General features: G+C 35.5%; 3 protein-coding genes and 1 long non-coding RNA gene across 7 annotated transcripts; 3 read left to right on the top strand and 1 right to left on the bottom strand.

The window, feature by feature from the left end:
* The first annotated feature begins 1579 nt into the window (after positions 1 to 1579).
* On the top strand, positions 1580 to 3084 carry LOC142544242 (uncharacterized). The gene is made up of 2 exons (XM_075651302.1): positions 1580 to 2160; positions 2202 to 3084. Exons 1-2 carry the CDS (start codon positions 1580 to 1582, stop codon positions 3082 to 3084), a joined length of 1464 nt encoding a protein of 487 aa, XP_075507417.1.
* A 2267-nt stretch (positions 3085 to 5351) lies between these two features.
* LOC142544241 (uncharacterized) lies at positions 5352 to 5834 on the top strand. The gene is made up of 2 exons (XM_075651300.1): positions 5352 to 5637; positions 5701 to 5834. The coding sequence occupies exons 1-2, from the start codon at positions 5352 to 5354 to the stop codon at positions 5832 to 5834; spliced, it is 420 nt and encodes a 139-aa protein (XP_075507415.1).
* Positions 5835 to 15386: 9552 nt separating this feature from the next.
* On the bottom strand, positions 15387 to 16072 carry LOC142547260 (uncharacterized). 2 transcript variants are annotated; one of them, XR_012820638.1, is made up of 2 exons: positions 15910 to 16072; positions 15387 to 15748 (listed from the first exon to the last, which is right to left on the bottom strand). It is a non-coding gene; the product is annotated as an uncharacterized LOC142547260 (long non-coding RNA). The 2 variants fall into 2 exon arrangements; XR_012820639.1 differs by having other exon boundaries at positions 15387 to 15743.
* A 2481-nt stretch (positions 16073 to 18553) lies between these two features.
* On the top strand, positions 18554 to 25090 carry LOC142547259 (potassium transporter 4-like). 3 transcript variants are annotated; one of them, XM_075655446.1, is made up of 10 exons: positions 18554 to 18718; positions 19295 to 19455; positions 19929 to 20169; positions 20250 to 20495; positions 21065 to 21115; positions 21258 to 21518; positions 21608 to 21660; positions 22082 to 22196; positions 22289 to 22543; positions 23739 to 25090. In XM_075655446.1, exons 2-10 carry the CDS (start codon positions 19303 to 19305, stop codon positions 24824 to 24826), a joined length of 2463 nt encoding a protein of 820 aa, XP_075511561.1. In that variant the 5' UTR covers positions 18554 to 18718; positions 19295 to 19302; the 3' UTR covers positions 24827 to 25090. The 3 variants fall into 3 exon arrangements, with proteins under 3 accessions (XP_075511561.1, XP_075511563.1, XP_075511564.1); XM_075655448.1 differs by lacking the exon at positions 18554 to 18718 and adding an exon at positions 18722 to 18865; XM_075655449.1 differs by lacking the exon at positions 18554 to 18718 and adding an exon at positions 18870 to 19168.
* Positions 25091 to 27116: the final 2026 nt, after the last annotated feature.

The raw sequence follows: 27116 nt of genomic DNA, 5'->3' as shown, positions 1-27116 counted from the left end.
TGCTGGGTTCGGTCAATTAATTTGGGAAAACACAAGAATTTTAGCGGCTATCCCTATTATTCTAAGGTTAATTGCTTGGAATAACATGAATAAATGATTGGTTAACCGATGAACAGTGAGATAATTAAATAGTAGAATCTCCTTGAATCGGTATTTTCTCATAATAAATTCTTCACTTTATTCTCATCGATTAATTTTCAATTCTAGATTCAGTATTTTTCTTGCTTGGTGATTTTAGTTTAGGTTATTTTATTTAGTATTATCAAAACAAATCCCCCTTTTTATTTTTATTATCAAAAGAAATAAATCTAACGTTTTCTGTGGATTCGACCCTACTCACCATTACACTAATTTTATTTAAAAGAGTAGGAATTAATTTGGTGGTCAACGATAGCACACCAAATTTTGGCGCCGTTGCCGGGGAACGGTACAAGGTTAATTTCTTTTGATTATTTTTTTATTTTTTATGCCTCGTTATTCTCGTACAGGTGAACTCGAATACAATCCGGAAATCGAGAAGACAGCTAAGAGATTGAGAAAAGAAGCAAGATTAAGGCGCAAAAAGCAACCATCATCATCATCTCCTTATTTGAACGCATCATTGGACTCCAACGATACAGAAAGCGAATTGGACATTGATCTTGTGGTTGAAAGAAGTGAAAGTGACCAAGAAGAATGGCAGGACAAGCTCAAAGAACACTCAGGGAGTTAGCTAATCCTAATGTTATTCAACAACCATTATGCATTCAATTCCCTACTACTGATGCTACTTTTGAATTAAAATCTGGCTTGATTCATTTATTGCCTACTTTTCATGGTCTTGCAGGTGAAGATCCTCATAAACATCTGAAAGAGTTTCATATTGTTTGCAAAGCCGTGAAACCGCAAGGGATCACAGAGGAACAAATTTCACTGCGAGCTTTTCCATTCTCTTTAGCCGACAAGGCTAAAGATTGGCTCTACTAGCCTTTTGGATCCATAACAACTTGGGACAATATGAAACAACAATTTTTGGAGAAGTTCTTCCCAGCTTCACGAGCAGCAAATAATAGAAAAGACATTTGTGGGATTAGACAGCTGCATGAGGATACTTTGTATGAGTATTGAGAGAGATTCAAGCAGTTGTGTGCCAGTTGTCCACAACACCAGATTCCCGAACAACTACTAGTTCAATATTTTTATGAGGGACTCTCGCTCTTTGATAGAAACATGATTGATGCTACAAGTGGAGGTGCACTGGTGAACAAAACTCCTCAAGAGGCACGAGCTCTAATCTCCAACATGGCTGTCAATGCACAACAATTTAGTACTAGGCAAGACAAACCTCCCTGACAAGTCAATGAGGTAAGTGTTACTCCTATCGATCAAAAGTTAGATTCTTTGACATCTCTTTTGGAAAATTTGGTTGCACGACAGGTGCAACAGGTAAAAGCTTGTGGTGTATGTGCTATGGTAGGACATCCTACTGATATGTGTCTGTCACTACAAGAGGAACCCACGCAACAAGCCAATGCGATTGGTGGATTTCCTGGGCAGCCCAGCGTCGATATGACCCATATTCTAATAGCTACAATCGAGGATGGAGGGATTACCCAAATTTCAGTTTAAGAATCAAGGAGGCCAACAAGGATATCCACAGCAAAATTGGAACAAACAACACGCACCAGAACAAGCATCCAACTCAGGTATGTCTCTAGACGAAATTGTAAAGGCCTTAGCTGAAAACACTCAAAAATTTCAACAGGAAACGAGGGCTAGTATTCAGAATCTAGGAACCCAGATCACTCAGATCGCTACATCAGTCAGCAAGTTGGAAGCTCAGAATTCTGGAAAACTACCGTCGCAAATGGTGGTTAATCCAAAAGAAAATGCAAGTGCCATGGTATTGAGGAGTGGGAAGGAGATTGACCAAAAGAACACTTCACCAACAAAGTATACTGAAGAAAAAAGCACAACGGAAGAGATCGAAAGAGAATCTGATAAACAACCAAAGGTAAATTCTAAGTCTTTCTCATCTGCTGGTTCCAATGCGGTTGTTCCTCCATTTCCTTCCAGGTTGGAAAAATCCAAAAAATTGAACTACGAGAAAGAAGTGTTAGAAACATTTAGAAGGGTGGAGATCAACATTCCTCTTATAGATGTCGTCAAACAAATTCCAAGGTATGCTAAATTTTTAAAGGATTTGTGCACTACAAGAGGAGGTTGAAAATTGATGAAAAAGTAAGCGTGGGGGAAAGTGTGTCCGCGGTTATTAAGAAGTCATTGCCAAAAAAATGCAAGGATCCAGGTATGTTTACAATGCCTTGTGTTATTGGAAATCTGAAAATCGAGCGTGCCATGCTAGATTTAGGTGCATCCATTAATGTCATGCCCTATTCAATATATTGTGCTCTGAATTTGGGTCCTTTAAAAGAAACTAGAGTGGTGATTCAACTAGCTGACCGATCTAATGCTTATCCTGAAGGAGTTGTGGAGGATGTTCTGGTGCAGGTTAAAGAATTGATATTTCCTGCGGATTTCTACATATTGCGAATGGAAGAAGACTCCGCTGCGATTTCAGCTCCGATTTTATTGGGGAGACCTTTCATGAAAACAGCTAGAACCAAGATAGATGTGGAAGAGGGTACTCTTCCCGTCGAATTCGACGGGGAGATTGTGAAATTTAGTATTTTTGATGCTATGAAATACCCAAATGAAAACCACTCTATATGTTCAATTGATATTGTTGATTCAATTGTGCATGAATGTTTTGAGGAGACATATGAGATTGACAGTTTTCACATGCAGGCACAGTTGGAGGTGGAAGGAGAGATAGCTGAAGCTTGGGAAATTTCAGAAACTGATGAGGAATCACAAACTGTGGTTCCAAATTTAGAAACTGAAATATTAATCCCTCACAAGAAATTGCTACCCTCTGTTTTGCAGGCACCCAAATTGGAATTGAAAGATTTACTAGATCATTTGAAGTATATCTATTTGGGAGACAATGAAACTTTGCATGTGATCATTTCGAAGAGGTTAACTGAAGACCAAGAAGAGAGATTAACCACAATTCTCAGAGAACATAAGACCGCAATTGGCTAGACATTGGCGGACATCAAAGGCATAAACCCTTCCATCTGCATGCATAGAATTCGTTTAGAGGATGATGCCAAATCGGTAAGAGAATTCCAAAGAAAACTGAATCCGATAATGAAAGAAGTGGTAATGAAAGAGATTCTCAAGCTTTTAGATGAAGGCATAATCTATCCTATTTGGGATAGTAAATGGGTGAGTCCGATCCATGTCGTACCAAAGAAAACAGGTATCACTGTGGTAAGAAATCAAAATGATGAGTTGGTACCGAAAAGAGTGCAAAATGGTTGGCGTATGGTTATTGACTTTCGAAAGCTTAATTTAGCTACTAGAAAGGACCATTTTCCTTTGCCATTTATTGATCAAACATTGGAAAGACTAGCTGGAAAAACTAATTTTTGTTTTTTTGATGGATTTTCAGGTTATTACTAGATAGTCATTGCTCAAGAAGATCAGGAGAAGACAACCTTTACATGTCCCTTTGGAACATTTGCCTACAGACGTATGCATTTTGGACTTTGTAATGCTCCAGGTACGTTTCAAAGGTGCATGCTTAGTATTTTTTCAGAGTATATTGAGAACTGTATTGAAGTATTTATGGATGATTTCACGGTCTATGGGGATTCATTTGACAATTGTTTGAGTCACTTGTCCAAGATTTTGAAAAGGTGCATGGAAACCAATCTGGTTTTGAATTATGAAAAGTGTCATTTTATGTTGACCGAAGGCATTGTGTTAGGACATATGGTTTCCTCTAGGGGTATTGAGGTTGATAAAGCAAAGGTTGATTTAATCACAAATTTAACCTACCCCACTAACGTTAAAGGAATTCGAGGTTTTCTTGGACATGCAGGTTTTTATCGCAGGTTTATTAAGGATTTCTCAAAGATTGCTCTACCGATGTCCAAGTTGCTCCAAAAATATGTACCTTTCGAGTTTGGAGAAGATTGCAAGGAGGCTTTTAATAAGCTAAAAAACATGTTGACCATAGCGCCTATTATCCAATCACTTGACTGGAATTTGCCCTTTGAAATTATGTGTGATGCTAGCAATTATGCTGTGGGGACTGTTCTAGGCCAGAAAGTTGATAAGAAGAGTAACGTCATATACTATGCCTCAAGAACATTGGACTCTGCGCAGTGCAATTACACCACTACAGAAAAGGAGCTTTTAGCAATTGTTTTTGCTTTAGAAAAATTTCGATCATATTTGCTAGGCTCTAAAGTAATTGTGTTTTCTGATCATGCAGCATTGAAATATCTATTGACAAAAAAGGAGTCAAAACCAAGGTTGATAAGGTGGATACTCTTACTCCAAGAATTCGACATCGAGATCAAAGATCGGAAAGGAATTGAGAATCCAGTAGCTGATCATCTGAGTAGGTTGATGAACGAAGATAATGTTTTGCCTGTTTTCGAATTTTTTCCTGATGAGCAGCTATTTCAAGTGAAATGTATGAATCCCTGGTATGCAGACATAGTTAATTACTTGGTTACCGGAATTTTACCTAACGATCTTAGCAAATCTCGTAAAGTGAAAATTCGTTGCGAGACAAAGTATTATGTATGGGATGAACCTCATTTATGGAAATTTTGTGCTGATCAAGTTATTAGGAGGTGTGTACCTGAAATTGCACATAAGTCAATCTTGACTTTCTGTCATAATTATGCATGTGGTGGCCATTTTGGACCAAAACGGACTGCTAGGAAAAATTTGGATTGTGGTTTATATTGGGAGACACCTTTTAAGGATGCCTATTTGTTTTGTAAAAACTGTGAACAATGTCAAAAAATGGGATCTTTGTCCCATAGAAATGAAATGCCCCAAAACCCAATTCTTGTATGTGATATTTGTGATATTTGGGGCATGGATTCATGGGACCATTCCCTTCATCAGGAGGTTATCTTTACATATTGTTAGCAGTTGATTGTGTTTCGAAGTGGGTGGAAGCAAAACCCACTAGGACTAACGATTCCAAGGTTGTTGCAGGTTTTATCAAATCTAACATTTTCAGCAGGTTTGGTATCCCAAGGGCGCTAAGCAGTGATCAAGGCACCCATTTTTGCAATCGAACAATTGAAGCTTAGTTGAAAAAATATAGGGTGTATCATAGAGTCCACAGCCTATCATCCACAAACAAATGGCCAAGCCGAAGTTCTAACCGAGAGATCAAGTCTATCCTATCAAAAACAGTCAATCCGGGAAGGAAAGATTGGAGTATCCGTTTAGATGATGCACTTTGGGCTTATCGGACTTCATATAAAACACCAATAGAGATGTCTCCCTACAGGTTAGTTTTTGGGAAATCATGCCATTTACCCGTGGAGATTGAACATAGGGCATATTGGGCAGTTAAAAACTGCAATATGAACTTGGAAGAGGCGAGTGCATCGAGAAAACTGCAACTACAAGAGTTAGAGGAGATAAGATTGGAGGCATATGAGAATTCGAGAATCTACAAGGAGAAAACGAAGTTGTTCCATGACAACGCGATTTTGCGAAAGCAATTTAGCGTTGGTCAAAAAGTACTACTGTACAATTCTCGGCTAAAACTTATGCCAGGTAAGCTTCGTTCTCAATGGATTGGTTCATTTGTTGTTAGTCATGTGTTCCCTTATGGTGCAGTGGAAATCAAGAGTTTGGATACCGATAAAACATTCAGAGTGAATGGACATCGATTGAAGGTGTTACATGAAGATGAAAGCGCGTCCCAAGTACTAGAAATCGAGTTGGAAAAACCCCAATATTCTGAAAGTTGATAAGACGAAGAATGTCGAGCATAGCGACATTAAAAAAAATTGCGCTTTTGGGAGGCAACCCAAATTTTAGTTCTTGTTTTTTTATTTATTTTTTCCAGTAGAGGTTTTCGCACAAGGCGTGACCACGCCTTGTTGAAACAACTCTACTGATATAAAAAAAATTTAATTAATTTCGTTCCAGTAGAGGTTTTCGCACAAGGCGTGGCCACGCCTTGTTGAAACAACTCTACTGATATAAAAAAAAATTAATTAATTTCGTTCCAGTAGAGGTTTTCGCACAATGCGTGGCCACGCCTTGTTGAAACACCTCTACTGATTTAAACACAAAACAAAAAAAATAAAAATTTCGTTCCAGTAGAGGTTTTCGAATAAGGCGTGGCCACGCCTTATTCAAATACCTCTACTGCTGGGAGCTTCTCCTTTTTATTTTTCTTTTTTAATAAAAAATATTATTTAACCTAGCTTTTTTTTTTCTTCTCTCCCACAGCGTCTCCTACTCTGCATCTTAAACACCGCCGCTCGTCTCGTACTCTACAACTTCAACGACATCGCGCGCCACCAGCACCGCCGCTAGCCACTCCCGTCTGCAACCCCAACACCGCCACTCGCGCCTCCTACAACAACCGAACACCACCTTCTCCAGCGCACCACTCTGCAACCTCCAACACCACCACTCGCGCCTCCTACAACAACCGCATCTCCACAGCCGCTCGCACCACATCGCTCGCCCACCCGCACAGAACCAAGCACGGCCACCGCTCTCTCTCTCTCGGTCCTGCACACACACCTCGTCCAGCACACCAATAACCTCAGCGCCGCTCGCCATCTCTGTTACCACCGAGAACCACCTACCCCAGCGCCGTCGCAAGCACCGCCATCGCGCCACCTTCACCTGGCGCACAGATTTCCCCTTTGCACATCCATCTCACGCTCCCAACCAGTCTTTAGCGCCGCTCGTCCACACCGCTTGCGCACTCTCGCCGACCTCCATCTCGGTTTCGCACAGCAGCTTTGCTCGGTGCATCACTCATCTCTACCGGCATCGTTCCTCCACAGCACATCTTTGAACCAACCGCATCTCCACCAGCGCACAGCCGCCACGCAAATTTAGGTGATATCTCTCTGACCCCTCTCTTATTTCGATTATATGTGTTTAGATGGTGCTTTGTTAACTTATTCTTTCCACTAGCAATCGGATATCATTGTTTGCGCCTATTATTACTGGCTTAACTTGTGATTGTGCCCGTGTTTATTGTTGGTTGTGGGATAATTGTGTGAAGTGTACAATTGGTTAATAGAATGCAACGGGATTCTCAAGCATCGAATAAAAAAATCGGCACCCCAAGTTCTTTGTCGGGGCGAAAAAAGGGCTAGAATGGGAAAATGGATGAATTTGTTACCACCATCTGAATCAGATTTGAATGGTCATTTGACCTTCACAAAAAAGGTGGAAAAAGATAGATACAAGGCATTGTGTAACAAAAAAATCATCCCATGCAAGTATATTCACCACCCCACCATGGAATTGTTGAATATTAAAATTGGAGTGCTTGATTTGATTCGCAACATTGGATGGGATTCATATTTTTCTGTTTTATGCCCTGTGTATATAGAACTTGTGCGTGAGTTTAATGCCACTTTTGAATTGATCAAGCATGAAAGTTTCACACTCTCCAGTCCAGGAGTAGTTTGTTTTAGGTTAATGGGATGCACTTTCAAATTTTCAATCACTGAATTTAACATTGCTTTTGGTTTTATTAAAAATAATTTTGCACAAACTGATGAATATTTGAATAGTGCGTGTGATTTTCATGAGCAATTTAATCCCATTGCCCTTTATCGAGCTATGTCCACACAGCACGATTACGACCCGAGTAAATCCAAAGATAATTACTTGCACAGCCCAAAGTGGAAATACATTCACAGATTCTTTGTGTTTACTTTTTCGGGTCGAAAAGATTCTGCGGGTGTGTTAACAAAAGCCGAATTGTTTTTCTTGTGGTGCATGCAAAATAGAATAAGAGTTAATTTGGGTTTTTGGTTGGCTTCTCAATTTGCTGGTGTCGTTGCTCATTAACGTCATTTGATTCTTGGTTCATTGATCACTGCATTAGCTGTCAACTTGAAATTGATTGATCTTGATAATAACGATCTTCATGTTGCTTGTCCTATGCTTCCTCTTGATTTGCGTTGTTTAGAAACAATGGGATTGATAGAACAAGTGCAGGGAGTTTTTTCTTTTTGTCCCCCAGGTCCAGTGAGTGCACGACCCGGCGACCACAATTCTGAATCTGATGGTCTGGATGACTCTTTGGACTCACGTGCGCCTCCACCCACGTCTGCTACTCCATCACAAAGGCGTATCGACGTGGAAGTGGATGAGATCAAGCAACAGTTGACCAGAATGGAACTGAATCCGTTGGCATTCTACAGACACATGGATTCGAACCATCGTTTCCCCCACCACAGCAGTAGATGATGTTTCTTTACAATGCTCATCATTTTTCAAGGGAGTTCTCTAACTTTTCCTACTATTTTATCGTTTTAGTTGAGCATCTAATTTTTTGTCATTGAAGATAATGTCAAGTTTAGGTGTGGGAGTTTTTGGATGCATTTGATTTGATTGAGAGAAGTTTGAGTTTGACTTGACTGTGGTATTTTTGATTTTTTTTTATTTGATTTTTAGTATTTTGATTTAATTTTTCAACATTTTGAAAAAAAAAACAAAAAAAATAGTGACGTTGTTAGTTCCAAGCTCTTAGTTCATTTGTTATCTATTTCTTCAGAATCTTGCTTGCCTCCGATGCGAAAAAAAAATGTTGTTTTCTTTGCGTGCAAATGTTTTTGCATTCTCACTTTTGCATTATGAATAAGTTGCTCTTGATGATAGTTAGAGAGGACAAGTGTGTGGGATTTAACACAATTGCTATATTTTTTTCTTTGGTGAGCTTTGAGCCTGTGAGCAATCATGATATCATGCTCCATTTTCTTTGACTGTGTGTTGTCATTGCATTGTTAATTTTTCTAGAACTTGCATTGTTATACATGTCTTTGTCAACACTTTGTGATGGATTAGGTGCATAGACAAAGTGATAAGGACATTAGGTTTAAACTATTTTCTTTCGCATCATCTGAGCTGTTCTTTGAGCCTACCCTGATTCATAGACCCCTAGTGAACCAAGTTTGAGCCTCAGCCTTTTTCTTTGAATAAAAATAACCACATTACAAGCCGTGATAAATCTTTTTTGTTGGTTATCCCCCTTTTTTGAACCTTGAATTGGAGAATCATATAAACTTTGCACAAATAGCATCACTCAATTCAAAATAGTGTGAATTGTTGGGATTTAGTCAATCTCGAATCCTTATAGTCACCGTCTAAAAAAAACAAAAAAGCAAAAAAAAAAAAGAAAAAGAAAGAGAAAGAATAGAAGTAGACGAAGTGAGAAAGAAAAAAAGAGCCTGAAAAACAAAAACAAAAAAAAAACTGCTCTTGATTGTTATAATGAGATATAAGAGTTTTTGGATACATTTTTATTTTTGTGAGAAAAGTTTGATATGGTTTCTCCAATTTCATAGCTCATTGTTTTCTTTTATCCTACCTTACCCTTAGCCACATTACAACCCATTTATAGCCCTTTTTGTTTGTGTATTTTAATTCATTAATTTAGTGGAAGGATGTGATATATTTGCCAGCCTATGGTAAAAATTTTCAGTGCATTTGACATGAGAGTTTGTTGACATATATCCTAGACACCAATGAGCGAAATGAGCGAATCTTGTGAGGAGTTGTTAAATCACATGCATTTTAATTTCTACACATCCTGATTGCAGTGATTGTTCATGATGTTATTTTGTGAGATGCTTTGAAATTAAAATGTTTTGTTGCATGAAAAATGTTTTGGATAAGTAGAGAAAGTGGAAGGAGGACGAAAAATCGAGATAATGAGTTGATCTATTTTATGCTTGAGGACAAGCATCGGTTAGGTGTGGGAGATTTTGATAGGCTCATAATAGTTAGTATTTTTATTTTCATATTTTCCATTATTCCAACCTCCGATATGTTTAATTAATACATTTTTGTGTAATTTTATTGTAGGAGGAATTTTTACGGTCTTGGAGCAAATTTGAGTTAAAAAGTGATGTTTATCACATTTGAATTTTCCAAGATATAGTTTTGAGTTAAAAAGTGATGTTTATCCATTCTCTTTCAAAACTATATCTTGGAAAATTCAAATGTGATAAACATCACTTTTTAACTCAAATTTGCTTCAAGGGATAGTCTAATATTTTAATTTTATCACTGTGAGTTTTTGCACTTTAATTTATTATTCTTGTTTCCCCAAGTATTCGTTGATTTATGATTTAATTATATGAATGTTATACGTCAATTAATCTGACAATTTAATTTGATGTATGATTTTTTAATGCTAACCTTGAATTCAGTGATCCGTAATTGTCATGAACGATTGGTACGTGAGTAGCAATAGGTTAGATGTGATGTGCTATCATAACATGTGTAATCTAAATAAATCGATGAAACTCGATCTATCAATTGCAGCTATCTCGGTTGTTAGATTTATTGGTAAATTTTGATTGGATGCTGGGTTGTTAGATTGGTTAGATGTGATGTGCTATCAATTGCAGATATCTCGGTTGTTAGATTTATTGGTAAAATCTATCAATTTTAGGATTAACTGTTTTCACGAAACTAAAATGCTATATTTAATTAATATGGAACGCTATCGTGCCCAGTTGATTATTGGTAAGTTTTGATTGGACGCTGGGTTCGGTCAATTAATTTAGGAAAAAACAAGAATTTTAGCGGCTATCCCTATTATTCTAAGGTTAATTGCTTGGAATAACATGAATAAATGATTGGTTAACCGATGAACAGTGAGATAATTAAATAGTAGAATCCCCTTGAATCAGTATTTTCTCCTAATAAATTCTTCACTTTATTCTCGTCGATTAATTTTCAATTCTAGATTCAGTATTTTTCTTGCTTGGTGATTTTTGTTTAGGTTATTTTATTTAGTAATTATCAAAACAAATCCGCCTTTTTATTTTTATTATCAAAAGAAATAAATATATCGTTCCTTGTTGATTCGACCCTACTCACCATTACACTAATTTTATTTAAAATAGGAGGAATTAATTTGGTGGTCAACGACAGCACACCACCAGACATGAATGTCCAGAAATTCATCAAGGATCCTCCTACAAACGAAACACCCCTAGTCTCTTCATTCAATGAAGATGACAGATCTACCAGGAGAGCATTGGCAGTTTGGGTCTGTCTAACTGAGATGGACAAAGTCAAGTACCCATTTAAGTTTCACCAAAATTCTGTAAATGGATCTTTCCTGTTGAATACAATGACAGGAAAAACAACGAGCTTTGCAGAAGACCTGTTCGAAAAGAAAAGAAATCTTTTGTGGAACAGCAAGCTGCCGGCAAGTAAAGAGACTCGCCGAAAATTCTGCAATATGGCACATGTGGGAAGATGGTCAGAGAACATCTGCCTAGAATGCCAGAACCAGAAAGAACCGGAGTTTGGTAAAGGATTCAAGCCGAGATCTGATCGGAAACACTTTACCGAAACCAGTACAAGTGGGGAAAGACCACAAGCACGTTTTCCTCGGGGACACAGAAAACCAAAGATTCCCCGACAAAGCTAAAGTGGACATGTGACCATCCCACTGGAAAAAAGAAGGACCACCATGTGAGTGGAATACAAGGACCACCAATAATATGTGGTAAAGGACAAAGGACCATTGGATTCCCTATTTTAAAGAGAAAAAGAATCCAATAACAAACAAGAAAACTGGACCTAATTACATCTATAAATAAAGAGTAAACATGAACCAGAAAAATAAACAAAGATAGAAACAATGAATATGTATAAAAACATTTTCAAAGTTTCCAAACGAAGAATCAAAGCTACAAGAAAATCACTTAGGGTTTTCAAAGAGCTATATCAAGTGTTGAAAGAAGCAGGGAACGAGATATCAGCTGATATGATCCAGACGCATATATACTATTTATGCCAGGAGATCAAATCAGAGGAACGAGTTATTTCTAGATTTATGATCTAGGAAAAATACAAAGTGGAGGGACCACTCAACCACTACAGAAAGTGGTCCAGATGCAAGCTATAAAGGTTTACCAAGATTTGAAATCCGAGTTTCAAATCCGAAGAAGCCTTCTATAAATAAAGAAGGAAGAAGGAAGTTGAGATCATCGAACATTTCCTCAATTTCTTTCAAAAATAATTTGTAATATTTCAAGTTTATGTGTTTTGTAAGTTCAGCTACTATTAGTAGCTAAACAAGTTTCTCCTCCTCTATAGGACGTTACTATGTAATAATAAATGTTTGTATTTGAATAAAGGAATCCTTTGCTCTAAGCCCCTCTCATGTATTATTTTCAAAATTTTATCTTTTATTGTACACCATAAGGTAGGAAACGAATTAGGGTTGTGTCAAGTGCTGCTGAAGAAATCTGCGTCAGTAACCATCTGTTGGGACTGCGTGGTTAGGCTGTGAGGAGCAGTTTATAAAACACGGTGGATATAACCCGGTGGCACTCCGATCAAAGAGATAAAAGATTGAATTCATTTTACGGAAACATGATGGGCCTTTAAATATAAAAAAAATCAATTATTTAAAAATAAGTTTGAGGGTATTTTGGGAAATGGGGAATGGAAGTAAAGATATGTTACATATAGGTACTGGATGCAAATTTGGCCAAAAAAAAAGTAAATTTGAACTTCGTAAATTTTTAAATCAAGAGGGCATTTTAGTAAATGTTGCAACCAATCACTTTAGGTATTGTTCTAAAAGATGGCGTCTAGACGGTAGGTAAGACATCCATCGCCTCGATATTTACAAAATCGGTGGCTCTATAGGGTGCTGGAAAAATCATTCACCTATACGGTTCGAATTTTAAAAAAATTTAAATATTAATATTTTTTAAAAAAAAAATTGTTTAACAAATTTATGCATATTTTTTTAAAATATATGCACATAAAAAATCTTGAACATTAATATGTATGATTGAAAAAATAATAATGAAAATGTTGAACACAAGTTATGCATATTTTTACTAAGTTTTTAGATCATAAAATATTTTATATATTTTTATAATTAATTAAAATATTTTTTTTAAAAAAACCCTATTGCTTTTAGAATTTTGCTCTACGGTACAAAATTGGTATATATGAACCAATTACTAAACATCATATAATATTGGTCATTATCATAATCGACCCCTTAATTTTTTTTCTATCAAATATGTATTCATAGGTTTATCAACCGGTTTGTTAAATACAAATATATGACATTAGTTTTTAAAGATGTCTTTTTAATTAAATTAACAAGCAACTCTCCATTAAAATTTTCATTAGCTCTCTCATTTGGATCAAATATCTTAAATAAATTACCTATGTCATCACCAGATTAGTGTAGGGTGTGTTTGTGTAGGACCGAGCGCTTGCCGCTTTACCAAAAGTTATAGCTGATGGTAATGGTGCAACTCAAATCTTTTAAACCGCACAGCAGCTCAAGCACCACGGTTCGATCGCTCTACTAAGCAAGGACAATTATTGCACCCAACAATCTCCCTCTCAATAATTGCACTCCTTGCGATCAACGAGAATCAAACAAATTTTACTTTTCAAACCTTGGCCAACTAGTTTAAGTAGTTAAGCAATTTGTAGTTTTGCCACTGAGTACGAATTTAAAAAATCAAACAAATTTTAGGAAATTTAAGTCAACTTGTATATTTTAAACATCATCTCAATACCCTAAACATAAACAACGGAGCTGATATATATTATACCAGAGATTAACATCAATAAATTTACGATTTCAAATACATTTTACTTGTTTGAATAAATTTAATTATAGAGGGCAAGGAAGCAGTATCAGCTTGAAATTTCGTACTAGAAACGAATCCAATGAATTGATTTTGATTTAGAATCAGGAAAAATTAAAAGTTATATATTGTTATAATTTAATAATAGGAGAAAGAGAGAAATGAATGATAAAAATGAATTGCATCTTGTTTCAACCAAAACTTCCCGATTTATAGGCTCCGCGAGTGTTGTAATAAAAAAAAATATAAGAGTACATAATTTATCAATCAACATTTAAATCAACCATACATACAACACTCCCTCTTAAATGATTGGTGAGAAATCAATGATTTCTCGTTAAAACCTTGTGAGTGTAGCTTAATGGCAAAAACCTGATTCATCATATACATATAGCCGATTTATAGGCTACGCGTGTGTTGTAATAAAAAAAATATATAAGAGTACATCATTTATCAATCAACATTCAAATCAACCATACATACAATACTCCCTCTTAGATGATTGGTGAGAAATCAATGATTTCTCGTTAAAACCTTGTGAGTGTAGCTCAATGGGAAAAATCTGATTCTATCATATATATATATATATATATAGCCGCCTTCCATTTTGACCATATTTATTATGTTTGGGGACATCAATTTTCTGTGGAGCATTCTTTACTTGTATGAGTGACTTTGACACATTTGTATTAAAAAATAATTAGACAATTGATTTTCAATTCTTTATAAGTATGATTATTTCAACTTCTTGATCATATTGATTATATTTGAGAATTATAATGAGATAATATTTTTTCATTCCAAACTTTTTTCGGTGTTATTAAAGATACAACTTTGCTCTCCGTATTGTTGATATTTTTTTTAATGAATTTGGCAATCTGAAAATTTTGCAGTAGAACAAGTTATCTAATAAGCACTTAAAATATCTAATAATGGATGGTGGATCATATCTCACGTAAATCTTAAATCTAGGTTGTAGAGGCATTTTGGTTCATTATGTAGGTAGGATAATGACTTACACTGCAAAACCAAATATTCGGAGGTGAGAAACTTCTCGACGATAGAGAAGTTGTAAAAGTGAATAATGGTAATAATTAGTTAGTTTTAAATTAATTTATGATGCAGCGTGTACTATGACGTGACACATCCATGAACTGTCTAGAAATTAATTGTTAATGTTTAATAAATGATTATGCTAAGCTATTCTATGAGCATAGGCAAATAAATAATTTAGAGTTTCAACATCAATCTTTGCAAGAGAATCTCTTATAATTAGTATGTCTTGTGAATAAGCCATACATTAGAAGTCATCTTATAAAATATTGTTTTCTTTTTCAAAGGATGACCATATGAATTATTTATATTACACGCATCATTGTTACTCAAGATGACAACCAACTTCTGCTTTTTTAATCTGATTATAGAAATATATAATTGATGTAATGAAAATGTATCCAACATTTGTATCATTCAATGTTTCCATATGATATCCATTTAGACAGATATCTTTAAAACTTAACAAGTTTCTAATGATTTCTCTAGCATAGGATGCATTACTACATAGAATTTTATCATTTGGTAAAATCATAATCATTTTTATATGACCTTAAATAATTTTTGATCCACGTGATATTGTTATAACATTATTTCCGGATAATGTTAATTCGAAAAGATATATTTAGATTTGAAAGATGATATGTGTTATTGAAACGTCTATTACACGTTTTCTAGCCATCAAGATCGCACCAACCGAGCCAACCTTCCCTCATCTCGATCCATCGGCTACTTAGCTAAATACATCGGTGTTAGAGCCCTCCTAGGCCATGTCTCAGACCCACCAGGGTCTGGGGTCCAGGGCTTGGCTCGACCCTTGCACCGTCTGCTCAGCCCCATCAACCGATCTACTCTCAATCGTCGCACAAACACACTAGGATTGATCGGCCCTCACCATGACTCAATGAACACATGAATCCAGCACCTAGGTCCCTCTATCCTTGACGTTATCAGCCCGCTAGCACGAAGATCAGCAGCCCCCTTCCCTTACACAATAATTCAAGAAAATGTGAGTTGCACAAAAGTAGTGCATATATCGTGAACAAAACGATGCAAACACAATTTAACATGCAAGAACTATGAAAACTTCATACATGGCACGCATATCAGCATACATACAACGTGAATGTTTAGAAAAGAAAGATACATGGCGTGACTAATGTTTATATGCTTGAACACTCGAAGAACTATGCACGGGACGGAACTGGAGAGGCGGGGAAGAAGTTTTTCTTGAAAATCTATGGAGGACCAAAGGCTGCTGGGATTTTTTTGAAGAGGAGAGATGCTGCTGAATGGGGAGGGCGGCCGTGGGTTTGGGGTAAAAAAAACTAGGTTAAGTTAATATAATAAGCTACAGATGGGCCCATAATAATCATTTAAAGGATAAAAAAGGTTTTGGACCCATTAAGCATTAAAATATACCCAACAAGCCCAATAACACTCTCGAAAAATATTTCGTTTAGGTACGTTTTTGAAAATATTTCCCGAGCCCTCAAAAAATCTCCTGATTCGCTAAAATTTGCGTACTGGTTAAAAATATGACCCGACAAGTAAAAATACCCACTAAGGTTCAAATTTTGAAATTCACATTTAAAAACACCTCATATTAAATAACTAAAATTAATTATTTACTAAAAATATTTTTCCTAATTATCACCGGTCTCCGTTTCTCGTTCGAGCGCAAAATACAACTGAAAACCCTAATGCATGAAACTTTAAAATAACCACCTATCCATGCCAACCATGAAATAAATGCATAAAAATCATTAAAAACTTATTTAAATAAAACTCTATATTGCATGTAGTCAGGTTACGTAGTTTGAATTACCTAAACCTTACATGTCACATGTCCTTGGTTTTATCCAAAAATAGTAACAATTGGTTAAAAATTCTTGGACACTAGTTGAGACTTGTAACCATCAGTTTCTTTATTCTATACTTGTTGATAACATTCAAATATCACTCAGAAATAACTATTTTTTGTTTTAAGAAAAATTCGTCACTTACGTATTGATTTGTTCTAGTTTTTGTTCAGACTGACGTAAGTGCGCTTTAGACCATTCTAGTTATAATCAGCGAGTCTTTTCAGTTCATATTTGTTCAATAAACTTCTTGGTGATCTGCATTTATCAATTTAGCTCAGATAAGTGTAATTTGTAATCACAAAAACTTAGGTTCAAATCGTTGTGTTTTCACCATAAAAAACAAGGTAATAGACAACGATTTATTAAAACTGTTGTCTTTGACCCAATAAATCATTAAAAAAATGCTAATAGAAAACGATTTCCAAAAACCGTTAGTCTTTGACATAGAAAAGTTGCTCATAGACAAAAGTTTCCGTACATTGTTTTTGACAAGAAAAAAACGCCAGTAGGGAACAATTTCCAAAAATCACTGTATTTTATCCAAAAAAAGACGCTCATTGACTACATTTTCCAAACACCGTTGTCTTTGACAAAAAAAAAATACTCAAATAGACAACGATTTTAAAAATCAATGTATTCAACCCAAAAAATAAGCTAAAAGACAACAATTTCTAAAAACCAATGTCTTTGATAAAAGAAACGGGCATAGACAACTGTTTTCATTAAATTATTGTTAAAAACTAAAAGATATCTGTTTTAAAGTGATGTCTATTTAAATTTTTCTTGCAGAGAAACTTCTATGATACTTGTGTTGTTTATTTTAAGCTTACATTTTATTTATCTATTACATCTATTTATCTTAGTTTCTTGTTAAAACATCATCCAAGTGAAAGTGAATATCTTAGCTCACCAGTACCATTTGACCCTTTTCGCACTTTGAATTTTTTTTTTCCAGATGTGTCTAGTTGGTTGAGAGACTCGAGTTTAGAACACAATTTTAAAAAATTTTATTGAACTTCTTCTGAACTCCATCTTCGATCATAGGAAGACCGCAATATATATCTTGTTCATCATATGTGGATTAGGCTAATGACATCCGCCTCCTGTGAAAATTCCAATTGTCACAAAACTCGCTATAAAAAAATTAATGTTGGATAATGATGCGTGAAATTGTTAGCCAAAACCAATTACTAATATTTTTATTAGTTTATAAAGTGTCTTACATATATATTAATTTGTAAAGATTTTATAAATGTAATTTGAACTTCTAGCAAATTAATATCAATCTATTTTATCAATTTTTATTTAATAAAAATTGATTTTGAAAGTACAATTAAAATATAATAAAAAATAGTTTCAAAAATGAAAATTTTGAATCTAAGTGAAATTTGTTGATAGATTATAATCTCCATATTAATATTTTAAATCCAATTAATTACGTTAAGTTCAAACCCAACTTATAAAACACGAATTCATTAAATATAATAATATAATGAGGTTTTTTTTTTGCTATATAACTTAAATTTCTAGATATATCACCCAGTCTGCAAAAAAAACATCAAAATACCAAGAATTGTAGCTAAAACGCGTATACTTATGTGAGCAAAGCTTTTTAATTTTTCGCAAAAATTCTTATGAGATAGTTTCACGAATCAATTTTGTGGGTCGAATATCTTATTTGAGTCATCCATGAAAAATATTACTTTTTATGCTAAGAGCATTACTTTTTATTGCGAATATCGGTATGGTTGACCCGTCTCACAGATAAAGATTCGTGAAACCGTCTCGCAAAAAACTTAATATTAATTTTTTTATTGGAGATTTTGTGACAGTTTAAATTTAAAAAGGTTTTGACATGGTCCGGATGCCTATATTAATTAATTATTACACAAACCAAAATGTTTTCATCAACAATCACGTGTGTCTCGCCTCCGTTGCTACGACGTCGCTCTGCATATCAGAGCCGCCAATTATTTTTTGTTTTTGCCTAAATTGACACTAAATTAACGACGACTACAAGTTCATTCGTTGCTCTGTTTCAATATTAATATATCTCCATTCATAGTGTCATCTCCTGTGTGGAGGTCAAAGGTACGATTTTGCATCTGGGTTTGCTCAAATTTCCACTATTTTAATGGCAATATACGTGGGTTTCGTCGCTGTATTGATTGAGTTCTCTATTGTGATTTTTCTAGATGTTTAGATTTGATTCCAATTTCTCCGATATTGCTTTGTCAGGTGGTCATGCGTGTGTATGTAGACTGGTGTTCATTTTTTATTCTTTTTATGAGATCTTTTTCTGTTAAGCTGGTGATTTGGCGATCTCTTGAATTCGAACATCCCAAAGTTGAGAACTTTAGTCACTTGAACGGGATTTTATTTGTTATAAATCTTCAGAGCTATGTATGGTGGTTCATTCATGTACTTATATATCTTCTGTATATGAGTAATCTTGGTAGATTCTTGATTAAAGCGGTCAGCCTTTGACCTTTTCTGATTGATTTCCGTTGGTTCAAGCTTGTGATTCCTTGCAATTCACAGGCATGTTTCTAGCTGTGATTAAATCTTTTAAAAATGATTTAGAATGCTTTTTCTTCTCGGTGCTGGGTTTTTACATGTAACTTAGGCTTTCCCCTCAATATTTATTGGACTCTCAAAATTTGACAGGCCATTAGATGAATCAAGTTGACATTGACGATGATGATAGCCCCGGAACACCACCTCCGAGGGCAGCCGGCACTGATCAACAATCAGCCCACTTGGGTGGAAGAGATGAGCAAGGTGAACAAGCTCAGACAACTCAGAGCAAAAGAAAGTTAACCTCAAAGGTACAGTAGTTAAATTTATTTTAGTTATTTATCTCGAGAAAAATGGTTTTATGTCGTGTTATTAAGCTGCTAGAAGGCATCTTATTTCAGAACCTTTTAGTTAGTTGATAGAGTGTTATGTGAGTATAAAATTAAGGTCCTGTTACTTTATTGAAGTCCTTGTACAATTTTTTATTGATGTCATTGAATTCATATCTTTATATGAGTGGTTGTTATTTGTGATCATCTTTCGACATCATGTGTCTGTGCTGATTATTGTCTCTCGAGTTTTTTGACCTCTGGACAGAAAAATAAGAATCAATCTTCTGGAATTCTAATATTTGTTTGTGGTGACAATGCAACTGAAGCTCTTTGAACCACATGCACAAATTCCCCTCTTTCCCAGAATATGCACTCCAACAAAATAGCTGATTAAATTTTTGAATTTTATTGTTGACAACTATGAACTGAAGTGCATATGTTTTTATTTGCAGTTAAGCTTTGCAAACTTTCCTACCTCTTTAGTATTAGCTTACCAAAGCTTTGGTGTGGTTTATGGAGATCTGAGCACGTCACCACTTTATGTATTCAAAAGCATATTTGTTGGGAAGCTGCAAAATCATCAGAATCCAGATGCTATATTTGGCGCATTCTCATTAATCTTTTGGACTTTAACACTGATACCCTTGCTCAAATATATTTTTATTTTATTGAATGCTGATGATAACGGCGAAGGTATGCTTGATAGGCATTATTAATTTTAAAATCCTGATCGAACTTTGCTGTCAGAAGTGACCAATTATTCAATACATCAGGTGGGACGTTTGCTCTGTATTCCTTGCTTTGTAGGCATGGAAAGTTTGGTTTGCTTCCTAATCAACAAACAGCAGATGAGGAGCTTTCAGCTTACAAATATGGTCCTTTGGGACAATCTTCGGCATCTTTGGCACTAAAGAGATTTCTTGAGAGGCACAAAAGGTTGAGGACTGGACTGTTACTTGTCGTTTTACTGGGTGCTGGCATGGTAATAGGTGATGGTGTTGTTACTCCTGCAATGTCAGGTATGGTTGGTATGAGATATAGTCATGGGTATTCTGGTGTAATCTCCATTATTGACAACTCTGACTCATGGTACAAATTCACATTAATTTGCTAAAAGATATATTTTTTTCTTATATTTGTCATTTGATGTGATTGTACTTTTTCCTTATTGAATGCATGTGTTTTGCAGTTTACTACATCTATATTAGTCAATGTCAATTATATCTAGCTTTTTGAAAGGTATTCACATTTGTTCAACTTGGTCATGAAGTACATGGACTGCATATAACCAACCTTGGCTAGGTAAATGAACCACACTTGCCATTAAGCCTTGATAGATGGACCACTTGTAATGCTAAATTTGACTATATTGGTACCTTTTGTTTGATCAGTTATCCTTAACTTTGCATAAAAGTGTCAATTTCAAGTTTTTAATCCCACTGTTTTTTGTTAAGTTAGCATGTTATTCATTGTCCAACCCTTTCTGATTTTCAATGTGCTATTTCACTATTGGATGACACGTAACTCTTTCATTATTATTATTCAGCTTGCACTTCTTAAATTCCTTGAGTTACTCCTTTTAATGCAGTATTATCATCAATATCAGGGCTTGAAGCTGCTAACACAAAGTTGGACAAGGGTATGTACTGTCTATTATTGTTAATTCTGATTTGTATTGAGTTCTGAATATTTCTGATTGCCTTAAATTTCAGCTTATAATTATTGTTTTTTTTGTCTTAGTTATTGTGCTGAACCCTGATTATGCAAATCCTTTCCTCTAGGTGTTACGCTATTAATTTCATGCGTTATACTGGTTGGCCTATTTGCTCTGCAACACTGGGGCACCCATAAGGTCGGTTTTCTGTTTGCTCCAGTAGTTATTCTCTGGTTGCTATCAATTTTTGCGATTGGGCTGTATAATACAATACGCTGGAACCCAAAAATTGTGTATGCTCTTTCTCCACATTACATTATCAAATTCTTTGACCAAACTGGTAAAGATGGATGGATTTCACTTGGTGGGGTCCTCCTTGCTATAACAGGTACATGGACTCTAATTGGATTGTCTCCTCATTCCTGTGGACTGTTGCTTGAATTTTGAATTCAATGGCTCTTCTTTGGGGTGATGTAGGTACCGAGGCGATGTATGCAGATCTTGGCCATTTCACTTCATTTTCGATAAGGGTGAGATAATGTTAATGTAGTTGCTTTGACATTGAGGTTGGAATTTTATTTTTCAAAAAGTGGAAACTCATTGAGCTGAAAGTGGATATAATAAGATTGCTGTACCCATAGTTCATGGAAGAAAAATACTTATTTGTTTACTTAAATTCCATGCTGGGTTTTATGTGCCTAGCTATTTCTTCTGCAGCTGTGTTTTGCATTTTCATCTTTTTCTTTTTGAATTGAAAGTGAGAGCATGATTGTTTCTGTGGATGGGTATTAGAATTTGAAGTCCAGTGTATACTGTCATGGTAAGTTGTGGATTCTACCGTTGTTAGTTGAAAGTTTATTTTTTCTCTTTTGTTCATTACTTATACCAGATAATATATTAACTGCCTGTGAGCTTGTTTTTGGTCTTACTGTTTCTTTTTGCCTTATGCAGCTTGCATTTGTGTTTGTTGTATACCCTTGCTTGGTTGTGCAATACATGGGGCAAGCCGCTTATCTCTCAAAACACATTTCTTCAATCCCTACAAGCTTCTATGATTCCATCCCCGGTTAGTTTTCTTTTCATCTAGCTTGACATATGTTTCAGTGTCTAGGTTTAGAGTCAAATTTGTCCTACTTCTGATAGGGCCTTATTTGGCAGGTGTTGTGTTCTGGCCAGTCTTTGTTATTGCGACCCTTGCAGCTATTGTTGCCAGTCAGGCTATAATTTCAGCCACATTCTCTATAGTTAAGCAATGTCATGCACTTGGTTGCTTCCCACGTGTGAAGGTTGTTCACACCTCAAAACAAATTTATGGGCAGATCTATATTCCAGAGATTAACTGGATCATGATGATTCTTACCCTTGCTGTAGCTGTTGGATTCCAAGATACAACTACAATTGGGAATGCCTATGGTAAGTCATTGAATGCAGAAACCATTTTTTTACGGTGCCACTTTTTTTATTTGGTATTTTCATAATCAAATCCTGAAATATTTTGTCGTTTGCCATTTGCGAATTGATATATGATTATAGATATTGGCAAAATATAATGACATATCCTGGCCAAGATGTGGATCTGTCGGTGAAGTATCGACGTACAGTACAAAGTCAAAATTTTACGTTGACTTCGTTTGGAATATTCCTTTATACCTTATATGGGAGATGTCTCCTAAATGTGATTCGCATTCACCCTCCGAGATGTTGGCTCAAATGTCCCACCATTGATGTGATTGCTAAATCGAAGGAGCAAAACTACTTCATTGGAATATTATATATGATTGATTGTGAAATAGCAGAACAGTAATGGTTGTTGCCTTTCTGTTCCCACAAATGATTCATCATTAAGGTCCGAAACAGCATGCAACAATTTACTCTGTGTTGTGAGGGTGAGAATTGCTACGTGGCATTTGGGACCCTAATTTTGATGCGCACATTGAATTAGATATCTTGTTGCTTCAGTAATTTCCACAATGAACTTAGAGAGCTAAGTTGTAACAATCTCTAGTCTTCAGATGCGTTCTTCTTTTCTTCTTGGTGGGCATGACTTACCACATCAAGTATTCGAAATGTAGATGCCATCTGTAGATAAAGGACAATAATGAACATATTTGAGATTTAATCAATCGTGACTGGATTTTAATTAACAGATTGCTTGAAGATTGATTGAGAAGTGCAAAATACCCTTAATATATTTACCTTCTTGTTACTTGTTGTTTAGAAAGAGTTAATGATACACGAGGGTTTCTTGCAGTGTTTGAGGTTAGTTGACGATGAAAGGTTTCTCTTGACCCTAGTTGTTTATGTGCATCAAAGACCAAACCGTGTGATTGTAATCCTCGAAGAAATCGATATCCCAAATGAGAACTTTCAGCACATTCATGTCACATTATTTATGTTTGAAATGATTAAGATTGCATCAATGGCAACTGGCAAGTTCGTTTTATCATACATTTGCCAGTTTCATCATAACCCAAAGTGAAATTAGCAAAGAAAGAATAGTTCCCAAATAATTGTCTTGATAACAAAGAATCTCTTTTTACGCCTCTTCTTTTTTTGCTAATTCATCAATATTCACCATTCTTGAGGTACCATAACTTACTTTTTCCAGGCCTAGCTGTTATGTCCGTGATGTATATCACGACTTTTCTCATGGCACTTGTTATGGTTTTTGTCTGGCAAAGGAGTATCATACTCGCCACGGTTTTCCTCCTTGTTTTTTGGATCATGGAAGCTTTTTACCTCTCCGCTGCATACATAAAGGTTCCTCAGGGAGGTTGGGTTTCCCTTGTACTTTCTTTCATCTTTATGTCTATCATGTTTGTCTGGCACTATGGAACACGCAGGAAATACAGTTTTGATCTTCATAACAAGGTGCCTATGAAGTGGATACTTGGACTGGGTCCCAGCCTTGGTATTGTCCGTGTTCCTGGAATGGGCCTCATTTACTCAGAGCTGGCAACAGGAGTTCCGTCAATCTTCTCGCACTTTGTGACGAATCTTCCTGCATTCCATAATGTTTTGGTATTTGTTTGTGTAAAGTATGTTCCAGTCCCCTATGTGTCACCTGAAGAACGCTTTCTCATTGGTCGCATCTGTCCAAGACCATATCGCATGTACCGATGCATTGTCAGGTATGGGTACAAGGACTTGCAAGGAGATGAAGGGGATTTCGAGAATCTGTTGATTCAGAGTATAGCGGAGTTCATTCAAATGGAAGCTGTGGAGCCTCAGTTCTCCACCCCCGACTCTGTGTCTTACGATGGCAGGATGGCAGTCATAAGCTCCCAAACATTTGAATCTTGCTCAAGTCTGATTGTATCTGTGGTTGAGGACTTCAGCATGAGTAATTCCATTCAAAGCAGCAAATCTCTAAGTCTTCGAAGCTTAAGATCTGTACATGATGATGAGAACCCACAGATCAGGAGACGCCGGGTGAGGTTCCAAGTACCTCAAAGTCCAGGGATCGATCCTTCAGTGAGAGAAGAACTCCTAGACTTGATCCAGGCAAAAGAAGCTGGCGTTGCATATATAATGGGGCACTCTTACGTAAAAGCCAGGAGGTCTTCCTCATACTTGAAAAAACTAGTTATTGATTTCGGTTACTCGTTTCTGCGCAAGAATTGCAGGGGTCCTTCGGTTGCTCTCCACATTCCTCACATCAGCCTTATTGAAGTAGGCATGATATATCATGTCTAGAAATTTGTACAACCAATTGGGAATAGAAGATGACAAGTTTCTAAGTTTTTTTTAATCATAAAACCCACATCGTTAATTAGACATTAAGTCTAAGTTAAGAAAAGGGTTTGTTGTGTTAGGAGCATTAGCAATGAAAATAATTTGTGTGAGGTTTTTTTTCTGAGAATTGTGTTAAGATTCAGTGCTGAATATGTGAAATGAGCCATGTTCCAACTGTTTCACCATTTGTGTGTGTTAGTATATGCCAACGGTTCTAGCTATAAATGCTTCTGCTAAATTTCACATTTAATTTCATGTCTGAATTTGACTTACAGGGCCAAGTACGGGCAAATTGCATTGGGGGACCGTTGTATGAACTTAAAATTGGACGAAACGTTTTGCGGGCAAATAGCATTTAGCAGTGAGTTAGCATTCTATGAAAACCGAAAAAATATATAACCCTTCATATAAACTTGTTATATTTTTTTAAACCTTGGTGTATAACCCGCAAATGGGCAAATATCTGATTTAAAAAAAAATGTTGGATCAAGAATTTGTATATTTTGGTGGTTAATAAAAAATATTAAGAAAAAACTGATTCATGAGAAACTGGTATGGTTAACAAAATTGATACACTTCTGAACTGAATAAATAAGTCTAAAATATTTCAGTTTACCAAATCTCAAGTTATCCATAATCAGTCTACGTCAGAACACTAAACTGATGTCCACATCAAACAGTTTGAACAAACTATAGCAATATTGTACTAGCCAAGACCGATCACAACAATATACGAACTGTCAGAAAAGCGTCGACATAGACTAAAAATAAGCCAACTGACACTTTTGATTGAATAAATCTATTTCCGAGAGTATAAATAGAGGAGTTGAATTCATGAAGAAATCGATCATTCACTGATAAGATTAAGTGTAATGTCCAAAATCAGTACACGTAAACTGCACAAATTATTTAAATTGCTAATTTATTTTATTCAATTGATTTTAAATGCTAAAAAAATATATTTTATAAGATTAAAGGTTTAAGTTGCACAATTTCATGAAATTAATGATTTTGTCCGGATATTCGATATTAGGTCGAGGAAAGGAGACTGGAGACAACCAAGATGAAAATATTTTTCGATAAATATTTCTAAGGCTCGATAAATGAATAAATAGGATGAGAATTTTCTAAAAATGCTGAGTCCAAAGTATTTTACGAATCGAGCCCTATTTTGTCCGGGAAGCCGGTTTTAGTCAAACAAATTAACTTTATGGACCCGAAAGTTATTATTTTTGAAAACGATTTTGTAAAATTTTATTTTATATTTAATTATGATTAATGGATCTAATTTACCTATGATCAATGAGCCTAATTATTCAAAACAAGAGTTCTAAAAACTCTAAACTCTAGACTCCTAAATCACCAAACACTAAATTATAAAATCGAAATCCTAGGATTCTAAGAGTTGTATTGGCCGAAAATTACACACAGCACACGCTAATATTTTCAAAATTTTGAGAGCAAAATCCAAGGTTTATTCGTCGCCCTTTCGTTCTTCTTTGCAACCCGCCCCAACAATCAGATTTTTGAGCGTTCTAAACGCAAAAGTACACTTCTAAACTTTTTTTTTTGCACCATTCAAATCATAATATGTGTGTTTGATATTTGAAAGCATGAAAACAATGTTGATCAAACTTTTTTTATGTTTAGACGTATGCTTTTCAAAGTTTTGATGTTTTTACGATTGTTTGAGACGCTTTATCATTCCTATGGACATGCTTCCAATAGGAGACGATTAGTAGTCATAAAAAGTATCGTTTAAGGGAGGAACAAAGGCTGGATAGTAGCTAGAAGGGGTGCGCATGGGAAGAGGCTTGTGCACCTAGGGTGCAAGGTCCAAAATGCGATAACGTAATCCAATTGAATGCAAATCTAGGAATAATGAAAATCGAGGAACGAAGACAGGGGACTATAAAGAGAAAATATTTTTACTAAATGATTATTTGTAATTATTTAATATATTGTATATTTTAATTGGTTTTTTCAAAAATGGTGCTTTTTGAGATGTTTTTACGCGACGAATCGTATTTTAAATCGGTAATCGATTTTTGACAAAAATAAGGACTTCTTGGGAACTCGACTAATATTTTCAAAAACTTTCCTAAACAAAATATTTTACCTATATTATAATGGGCCTATTATACCTATTGGACCTAACTTTCTACCCAATTATTTATATAAAAAGATAGAGTTTCCTAAACCCAAAACACTTCAAACCACGCGTTTAAAACACTAGAAACCTAGGGCTTTT

The sequence above is a fragment of the Primulina tabacum genome, chromosome 5 (assembly GCF_025594145.1).
Source record: "Primulina tabacum isolate GXHZ01 chromosome 5, ASM2559414v2, whole genome shotgun sequence".
In the NCBI taxonomy this organism is placed as follows: domain Eukaryota; kingdom Viridiplantae; phylum Streptophyta; class Magnoliopsida; order Lamiales; family Gesneriaceae; genus Primulina; species Primulina tabacum.
The sequence above is the reverse complement of the archived record's forward strand: the minus strand, read 5'-3'. Positions and strand labels throughout refer to the sequence as shown.

Bases quoted from the DNA above. Each gene is read 5' to 3' on its own strand.
- LOC142544242 (XM_075651302.1), top strand. From the start codon at position 1,580: ATGGAGGGATTACCCAAATTTCAGTTTAAGAATCAAGGAGGCCAACAA. The intron at 2,161-2,201 runs GTATGCTAAATT...CTACAAGAGGAG, and splicing joins GTCGTCAAACAAATTCCAAG to GTTGAAAATTGATGAAAAAG.
- LOC142544241 (XM_075651300.1), top strand. From the start codon at position 5,352: ATGTCTCCCTACAGGTTAGTTTTTGGGAAATCATGCCATTTACCCGTG. The intron at 5,638-5,700 runs GTAAGCTTCGTT...CTTATGGTGCAG, and splicing joins TCGGCTAAAACTTATGCCAG to TGGAAATCAAGAGTTTGGAT.
- LOC142547259 (XM_075655446.1), top strand. From the start codon at position 19,303: ATGAATCAAGTTGACATTGACGATGATGATAGCCCCGGAACACCACCT. The intron at 21,116-21,257 runs GTATGTACTGTC...CCTTTCCTCTAG, and splicing joins TAACACAAAGTTGGACAAGG to GTGTTACGCTATTAATTTCA. The intron at 21,661-22,081 runs GTGAGATAATGT...TGCCTTATGCAG, and splicing joins TCACTTCATTTTCGATAAGG to CTTGCATTTGTGTTTGTTGT.